The following is a 9,769-nucleotide window of genomic DNA, read 5'->3' on the forward strand; positions in this document are numbered from 1 at the left end:
TTAAATGCATTGATCAATAAAATATATATACATAAAAGGTGTTTGTGTTTCTGGACTTTTAGCCTAACTTAATTTGTTATTTATGAGAAAAAAAAATCTAGTGAGAACTTTGAATTACACATGTCCTTGGAACAGTTTGGGGTTTGTTTTACATTAGTTTTCTCTTCATAAATCATCTCATCACTGAAATCACATCTCAGGGTTAGAAGGGGGGTTGGGTACCCACTGGCACCCTAACCACCTTGTGAAAGAGCCACACATGTATGTATGAGCTTGTCTGGAGCTTTTAAACTCATCTCACTGACGGGTTCAGGATCTGTACACCACCAGGCTTTTTGTTGATACATTCTTTGAGCTGCTTGTATGTTTTCCTCATTAACAGAAACACTGCACAAAGACATTTTTTTTTTATCTAAAATAGGTATTAAAACATTTGTGTTCACATTCACTGTCCTGTGTCAACAGACTAGCACAAATCAACCATAATCTCCAGGTAGCGTATCAGTTGGTTGTTTGTCAGATTAAGCTGCAGCGATACAGATTTTATAGTGGTTTACGCCACACAGAGAATGCTCTTTGTAAAGCATTTCCTTTTCCCGGTTGGGTGCCACGCTTCTTTGAGTGGAGAAATGTTATAATGGATTTCTTGTCCACACAGTCACGAGAATGGGATGAGTCAGGGTTTTGACATCTAAAATATGAGTATCACAAGAGCTTGATTTAGGTTGTCGGCTGCTAAGACACTGTACGATATTCAGTCTGCTAAACTATAGCAGCATGGACTTTAATACCGGGAACACATATATATGAAAACCAATCAGATTAGCAGTTTGAATTATACTGAGAATTGCATTATAATTGCCTTCATGAAGAGCGAGGTACTGGGTTTTGTTTTAAATGTGAAAAGCTTCCTGTATAATGTAAATGATTGGATTTAACAGATAGCAAACATATTTCAGACCACTAAAACATAATTTCATAATAATATTTTTGGCTTTGTTTAAACTGTGAGAATCCATGGTCTTTATTTTAAAACCTTTGCCACCACAAGGACACGAGATAGTCAATAGCTTAATCATATTCTGCCTGTGCACTCCCTGAGGACAGCAGTTGTGAAGAGTGAGGCCTACTGTACTGTATGAATCACAAAGCTCAGACACTGCTGCTTTCAGCGGCTGATTGAAGAATTTACACACAAAGAAATAATGTTTGCCAAAGGGATAGCTTATCTTCTCATTGAAAATGATTGGAAATAATGCAGGCAAAGCCTGATTGAGCATTATACTGTAAAATAACAATGTAATGCACTCTGTAGTGGTTATCACAACAGTTTTTTTTGTTTTGTTTTGTTTTAATTCCCATCTAGTTATTGTCTGTAGTTTTTTTTCTTTTTTCTTTTTTTTTTTTTTTTACTGTTGGTCCAGTTTAAACGGTGCATAGTTTGCCTTGAATTAGAAAACTACTTTTCAGTGTATTCAATATTGTATACTTTAAATGAACAACTTATATAACGTTATCTCAAAATATCGCTTAACTCTGAATCCAATGTTTTCACTGAATACGCGTTCAAGAATGTACGATTACTGCCACTATTCCCAAAGCCTTCACTTTCTTTGATATGATAAAGCAATGAAGCCACCTAGTGGTCAAAACCGCAACTGGGAAAAAAGTGTGCTGCCTGCCAGCACGGCAGGGGTTAAAATAATCTTGCATGCACTTGATCTCTCCTACCACTGGAATAGTGCATACCTTTCCTGAATCAGCGGCTATCAGTTTCACTTTTTTGAAGGACTACACGCACGCACACTGTGCCTCAGCAAACAGTTACTGTATTTTGGAAACCGGAGTAGAATCACAGCCGGAGAAAATCACTCCGTTTGGGTTATTACATCACGCCTTCACTCTAGAAAGACAGATCAGGGACATACAGTACTACCACTTGGGTTTGTCATGTTTTGAATGAGCTTCAGAATGCTTGCCTATGCTTTCAGTATACTTTATTACAGTTTTTATTATTATTATTATTATTATTATTATTATTATTATTATTATTATTATTATTATTATAAATACATATTCTTATTGTTATCTCTGTTCATTCTTTATTTTAATAAACAGAAGTTTGTCCCACATTTTATTTGTTTACTGAGCACACTTGGAAAAATGTCACATTCTCCCCGGAATGACAAAGCAAATACACTGATGTGTGTGCCCTGCAGCTATCAGACCATCCATCTTCCAGCCAAAACAGTTCAAGACCACATCTTGTAATACAAATCGTTCCAAGATCGTGAAGTAAAATCAACATTTTGTCAGTTTGGAAAATAGCCATGCATGTGATACATATTAGATTATTAGTAGTAGTCGTAGTAGTAGTCCCCCACTGTTTTACACCAGCTCAGTTTAATCATGCGAGGAGTATTTGGACCTGCATGCTTGTATTTTACTTTTTAATTAATGATTTCTGGACTCTCCGAGCAATCGTACCAATCAAAGGCTGAAAACTCCTTGCGTTTGTAGTTCAGGCGCTCGCTTCACTTGTGATTGGTAATCAAGGACAAGTCGCAGCAAGCCGGAGGATGCAACCCCCAGAGGACAGGCTATAGATGACTTAATTATTGATTTGTGTGACAGGCAAGTGTGTTCATATAAACACTTGCTCTCGTTAGATATGTTGTAATGGAAGCTTACAATGTCAAGGGACATACTGGAACGTCCCAGCTGAATCTCACATGGGCAATTAAAAGTAACTTCGTTTTCCCAGGTTGCATACGTTTTTCTGTACAACGTTAAGTTTTGCAACAACAAACTTGATTGAGTAAAAGAAAAGAAAAGACCACTACATTTATAAACACTGAAAAAAAGGCAATCGAAACATTGTTTTTCCAAAGTTGTTTTTGTTTTCAAAGCAGTTGTGCAAAACACAGCATTGACTTGCCTTTTAGTGTTTTGCTGTTTCTAATTTAATTTGCAATTAATGCAGCCTCAACCCCACGAGAAGATTATTAAATTATGTGAAGTATGAAATTGCAGCATTGTAAACAGGCTGAATCTATTATGACAGCTGCCCACCTGTTTACCTGCCTAGACCGAGCGGTGACAGCTGGAAGAGTGCTTACCTGTTACACCCAAGACAAACGGAACGGTTCCATTGCTGCAGGGACGCTGTGTGTTTATTAAGCATGTAGCGCATTTATTTCAAATACTTTCAAGCTGAAAACAACTTATTTTTTTCTTTTCCTGAAAGGAAACATTTTAAAACTTAAAATAAACGTTGTTGCCTATTTTGAGTTTTAAATGTTTTACTTTCCGAAAAAAACAACAACACACGAGCATATAAAAATATATAGGCTACACATTTTTGTTTATATATACGATTTATGAACGTAAAAAAACATCTCATAACTAGCAGCATAGTATGCATGTATGCAGATTATATTATTCTGAAATCCAAGTTGTCCTCTATTCAAAGTTTAACAGTATTTATGTGCATATAATTTATTTAGAAAAAGTTTTTTAAAAAGCTGTTGTTTGTATGTAGTCATTTTGTAATAAGCTCTGTTGTGTGGGTTTTTGGTTTTCGCCTTATGCCACACACACAATAACAAGGCATCTTTTCCCCTGGGGTATCTGGTGAAGTACATTTTAAAGTATACCAATGGGCTCTATGAAAACACCCACAACGCTTTGTTCATGTTTATGGCAACCGTCTTCATGCTTAGAATACGAGTTTAACAGCAGCTAGGATGAAAGTAAAAATTTGGAGCATTGGTCTATTTGTCATTTTTCAAATATTGTCAAATGTTTCCGCAGAGTCTACCTGTAAACTTAAAGCAAAATTCAATTTAAATGGGTTTAAAGACACCGAAAAGAAAAAGTTGATCGTTGGGGGAATGTGTCCTATACATTACAGACTGGCCGCTTCAAACTCGTCATCTACTTCAATGCCGGTGTCTGTTGCTTGTGAGGGGTGAGAATTCAAACTGTTTATTTCTAACTTGACAGAGTGCTGTTTTTTCTATTTTTTTTTGGGGGGGGGGGGGGGGGGGGGTAAAATATCGATTTTAGTTCGCCTTAGTTTGTCGGTGGTTTAAATGTTTGCATATGTAAAATACTAATACGCATTCATTTACTGTTTATCATTTAGGGAATATAATATTTTTTATCAAGATATCACAACATTTACGTCTGATAATTAACACATTAATTATAATATTTAATATAACAAATACATATAATATTGTATAATAATGTTAATCCTTAGATAGTTTTACGATAATCTCAGTTTAATGTATTTGTTATTTATTGTACAATGTTTGGTAATATCTTTTATTTTAAGATTAAACTAAAGATGCCAAATGAATTCAGATTTATAAAGACATCTTCAACATATTGAAAAACAAATATCCTAAAATAATTAGCTTTAGGATAGTACAGCTCGAAAAAAGTGACCGACAGAACTTGACAGAACATAATTTCATTGTGTTTGTATTGTTTTTACTGGTGTTAATAGGGCCATCATAAAAATAACTCACAGATGTTCAGAAAATTAAAATATACCCTATTGTGTGTGTGTATTAAAATAAAATAAAAATATTTTGTCATGTTGTATAGTCAATAAAAGGTCCACTTATATATTTTTATACTAGACTCACTGCCTATGGCAATACACCACCTTGTGGAGGAATCTGTCATTGCTGAGCAAGTGGGTTTGACTCCTCCCTCCACCGACGTTTCTGTGCTCATTGGTTACTGTGCTTGAAGCCCAGCCTTTACTCCAAAAACGAATAAACGGTGGATGAATCAGACATTTCGAATGTGACCAATGGTATGTCTTTCACAATACCCAATGCTAGAAAGAACATTATTTATTTATTTATTGATAAGTAGCTTCTTAGAACTATGGGGTTATATTCACAACGCATTAACTTGGGATTCATTTAAAGTTATTAAAATAAAATAAGGTTTGATATTCATGAACAGACTGCGTAAAATAAACAAATAGGTTTCTTGTGTGTTTCGTGTCTTGTCAGTTGCCTGGCAGAAATAAGAACCCATTTTGTTACTAGTGTGTCACTACTTAGACACAAAGCAAAATCTGAAGACAACCTGCTGCTTATCTGTCATTGGATGAGGATGTGCAAGTACATACAAACAGCTGACGATATGATTGCTCAACCGAGCGCCCTCTAGTGGTCAATTAGAAAATTGATAATTTAGTTCAGTCCTACAGCTGTGCTTCTGACAGGGCAGTTCTGCATCCTCTGTGCTGTTTGTACTCATCATACATTTCCTTTAAGCCTTGATTTTGGCCTTTATTCATATCCAATAGCAGTATAATAAAAAAGTAATCTTTATTGCCAGCTATTTTCAGTTTATATCTGTTTTGAGAAGACACATTTGGCATGCACCATTTTATGTAAGGCCTTATATAACCCCCTCCTTTTATCCCCAGGGGTTTCTAATAATTACTTTCAGTGTTACATTCACATGTTTCTTCATTAGGCAAACCATACGATTTTATTTGTGTTTGTATCCCCACAGATTCAATTACAGGACGTTTCGGTGGGCACAGACCATGAGATTTGCCATAGATGAGATCAACAAAAGAGAGGACATCCTTCCAAACACAGAACTGGGATACGTGATCTACGATTCATGCTTCACAATCTCCAAAGCTGTGGAAGGAACCCTGACCTACCTGACATGACAGGATGAAGCTGTGCCCAACTACAGATGCAGCTCAGGGGCTCCGTTAGCAGCCCTGCTAGGAACTGGGGGATCTGCCCTTTCCATTGCCACAGCTAGGATCCTAGGGCTCTACTACTTCCCCCAGGTATTATACGTTAGAGTCCCAACGGATTCTCTTTTGTATGTGTAATATTTTGGTGTATGAACTTGCAGAAAAGCTAACAACCCTAATGTAATCATAATAGGAAATAACATCAGATTACAATAACTTCGCAAACTAGCTTTGATCCAGGAGTCATGCACTAAAATACTAACACAACTGTTTTTGTTTCTAGGTCAGCTACGGCTCCTCCTGTACGGTTCTGAGTGACAAATTCCAGTTCCCCTCTTTTCTTCGGATGATCCCAAATGATGACTTCCAGTCCAAGGCCATGGCGAACCTGGTTGTTTATTTTGGGTGGACCTGGGTGGGAACCATAGCAGCCGACGATGACTATGGAAAATACGGCATCAAACTGTTCAAGGAAGAGGTGGAGAAGGCTGGGGTTTGCATCTCCTTTTCCGAGACCCTTCCCAAGCTGTATTCCAGAGAAACGATCCTCAACATAGTGGAAACCGTCAAGCGATCTACAGCCAACATCGTTGTCGTGTTCGCTGCTGACGTGGACCTGTCTCCACTGATAGAAGAGCTCATTATCCACAACATCACTGACAAAACCTGGATTGCAAGTGAAGCCTGGGTTACATCAGCTTTGATCTCTAAACCAGAATACTATTCAGTTCTTGGAGGGACTCTAGGTTTTGCCATTCGGAGAGCCCACATTCCAAATCTTAAAGAATACCTCCTTAATATAAACCCCTTTGAATCACATGATCCATTAATAGGTGAGTTTTGGCAGCGAGCTTTCAACTGTACACTGGAGGATATGCATGCCGTTGAAAACATGTATACAGCCACAGTCAGTGGTAACATGACTAACGCAAGACTACACAGCATTGACCCCATTGCTAGCCATCTGTGTACAGGGCTGAAAGAACTGGACAAAATCAATAACACATATTCTGATGTCTCGCAGCTGAGATTCACCTATAGTGTTTATAAATCAGTATACACTGTGGCACACGCTCTTCATGACATGGAGACATGCATCAAAGGAAAAGGGCCATTCATTGATCAGACCTGTGCCAACATTTCAGATTTTGAACCCTGGCAGGTAATTCTAACATTTTTATACTACTTTCATTTTTCACCCATTCCCAGCATTTTGACAACATTTGAAAATGTCCCACGTTAAAAAAAAAAAAAAAAAAAAAAAAAAACGAAAAACAAACACTATTTTTTGCTGCAGTGAAAGTACAGTAAACTCACCCAACCTGGAAAAGTGAAGGCTTTAAAATCCATTTTATTACCCCCTAGTCCCCTTTTTCTTCTGGTGAACATCTTACATTCAGATATTTTTAAGAAAATGTTATTAATGAAAAGAGAATGTGTTTTGAGCCTATTAGCTGACATTGTTTGTGTTTTTAGTTTTTGCTTAAAAGGATGTGCAAAACAAGTTATTCAGTTAATGCCGTAGTTTGTTTATTTAATGCAATTACAAATGTGTATATTTTCATAAGAAATGCGCAGTTAGCAGGAACATGCAATGCAAACTGGAGTACATGGTGTATAGTTATTGCTTGTCTTGTAATGCCCCTCTTCTTACTATTGTTACAGTTAATGTATTATTGGAAGCACGTCAGATTCACTGCTCTGGATGACAAGGTTGTCTCCTTTAGTAACGAAGGTGATGTGACTGCAGTAGATGACATCTTGAACTGGCAGAGGAACCCGGACGGCACCATCTCATATGTGGAAATAGGATAGTACAACAGCACTGCACCTCCGGGCTCCGAGATGACCATTAACAATGGTTCCATTGTCTGGATCAATGACAAAGTTGAGGTTGGTCCATGCAGCAGCAGCAGTGGGGGGGGGGGGGGGTGTGGGGGGTCTGTCCACTTTAACACAGGGCTACATTTCAGATTGATTTAGACTTCAGATCCACCCTTTCTGCTCTTTACTGTAGGCTCCTCGTTCCGTGTGCAGTGAGAGCTGTCAGCCTGGTACCAGAAAGGGGATACGTCAAGGGGATCCTGTCTGCTGTTTCGACTGCATTCCCTGCGCCGATGGAGAAATCTCCAATGAAACAGGTTTGTAGAACATGGTATAAACGAGGCTGCTAAAATGCTGTTCCCTGTTCTTCGTTTTATTGATACACAACGAAATATGGCAACTTTAAAAGCAGATTTAGAACCTGCACACTACATTTAACCACTGGTTCTACAGATACAGATCTCCCACTCATTTTAAAAGGTGAATTAGACATTCTGGTGTGGTTATGGTGCTGATTCATTGTTTCTGTTTTGATAGTGAGATCTTTGCAGTCACACGAGAGCAGTGCTGTCCGGTTTATTCGGTGCTATGCGAGTGCACAAGTGGAGCTGGGTGTTAAATTCCTCCAGTGTTGACAATCCCTCTCCCATGAGTGCTGAATTAATCGGCACATCAATTAATTAACAAAAGCTGGGATTAACAGCTCTGGCCCAAGTCTTATTTCCAACATATTCATTTTTTTTTTTAATTCAACCAACTAAACCTCCAGGCAGATACAATATCAAAACATTTTCTCATCATATTTGTTAATCTGGTATAGAATGGCCCTCTAGGACCAGCGTTGCATGTACTGTGAAAATAGGTCTGAAATTGAAGGTCTGTTAATATGTTGTGTTTTATTTATTTATTTATTTATTTATTTATTTATTCATTCATTTTTTGTCAAACAGATTCAAGGGAATGCATTCAGTGTGGTGAAGATTACTGGTCTAATACGAATAGGGATGCCTGCATGGCAAAGGAAATTGAGTTTCTGGCGTACGACGAAGCCCTGGGAATTACTTTAATAGCTGTTTCAGCCTTTGGGGCCTGTATTGCTATTGCCGTGGCAATCATATTCTTAGACTATAGAAACACTGCCCTGGTGAAAGTCAACGATGCGGTGTTAAGCTTCTTCATCCGGTTTTCGCTGGTGATTACTTTCCTCAGCTCCATCATCTTCGTGGGCGAGCCAGTGAAGTGGTCCTGTATGACCAGACAGGTGTCCCTCGCACTGGGGTTCTGCGTTTGCCTTTCCTGTATTATGGGAAAGACCATTGTCTTAATGTTTACAGCCAGGGCAGCGAAATCGAAAAACCCAGAGAAAACCAACAGCGAGCCGATCAGACCCATCCACCAGAGGATCATTGCCCTTACTTCCATTCTGATCCATGCTTGCGCATGCACTGTGTGGCTGGTCCTTCACCCCCCTTACCCTGTGAAGAACACAGCGTCTCAGAACATCAAGATCCTTCTGGAGTGCGACGAGGGCTCCATTATATTCATATGTTGTATCTTTGGCTACAACGTGCTGCTAGCCCTGCTGGGTTTTGTTTTTGCCTTTATGGCCCGCAAACTTCCAGATAATTTTAACGAAGCCAAGTTTGTGACCTTTGGAATGCTGGTGTTCTTTATCGTCTGGATTTCCTTTGTAGCTGCGTACTTGAGTACCGGGGAAAATTCATGGTCACTGTTGAGATATTTGCTATTTTGGCCTCAAGTTTTGGCTTGCTGGCCTGCATCTTTATCCCTAAATGTTACATTATCTTACTGAAACCAGAAAGAAACACAGAGGCTTTAGTGAGAAGTAAGCCCAAAATGAATGAGACGAGTGCTCCAGGCACCTCAGCTTCCATTACCAGCGAACTAAACAGCACGACCGTTTCTACTGTCTCCTTGGACGAGTGAACCTGGTGTGCTGGTAATCTCTCAGGCTGTGGTTCTTTGAATCACATTTAAGGGCTGAAAATAGTGTATGATACTTAATTAAAATGATATAATCCTGATTTCAAATAATTGTAGCTGTGCTTAAAAAAATATAATTTAAAGAAGAAGTGCATAATGTGTGTAAACTATTTTTAATTGCTATTACTGCTTCTAATTTAAATAGTTTTTATATCTATCTATCTATCTATGCATGCATATGACAATTTACCAGTCTGT

At 38.3% G+C, this 9,769-nt stretch overlaps 1 protein-coding gene across 1 annotated transcript; it reads left to right on the forward strand.

Annotated features, from left to right (window-relative positions):
• The first annotated feature begins 3,929 nt into the window (after positions 1-3,929).
• On the forward strand, positions 3,930-9,531 carry LOC117422984 (vomeronasal type-2 receptor 1-like). The gene is given in 7 exon segments (XM_058989645.1): positions 3,930-3,970; positions 5,545-5,836; positions 6,027-6,905; positions 7,409-7,636; positions 7,761-7,884; positions 8,518-9,273; positions 9,276-9,531. Coding segments are annotated over 7 exon segments (2,544 nt in total). The 5' UTR covers positions 3,930-3,944; the 3' UTR covers positions 9,515-9,531.
• The last annotated feature ends 238 nt before the right edge of the window (positions 9,532-9,769 follow it).

This window comes from Acipenser ruthenus, chromosome 17 (assembly GCF_902713425.1).
Source record: "Acipenser ruthenus chromosome 17, fAciRut3.2 maternal haplotype, whole genome shotgun sequence".
Taxonomy (NCBI): Eukaryota; Metazoa; Chordata; class Actinopteri; order Acipenseriformes; family Acipenseridae; genus Acipenser; species Acipenser ruthenus.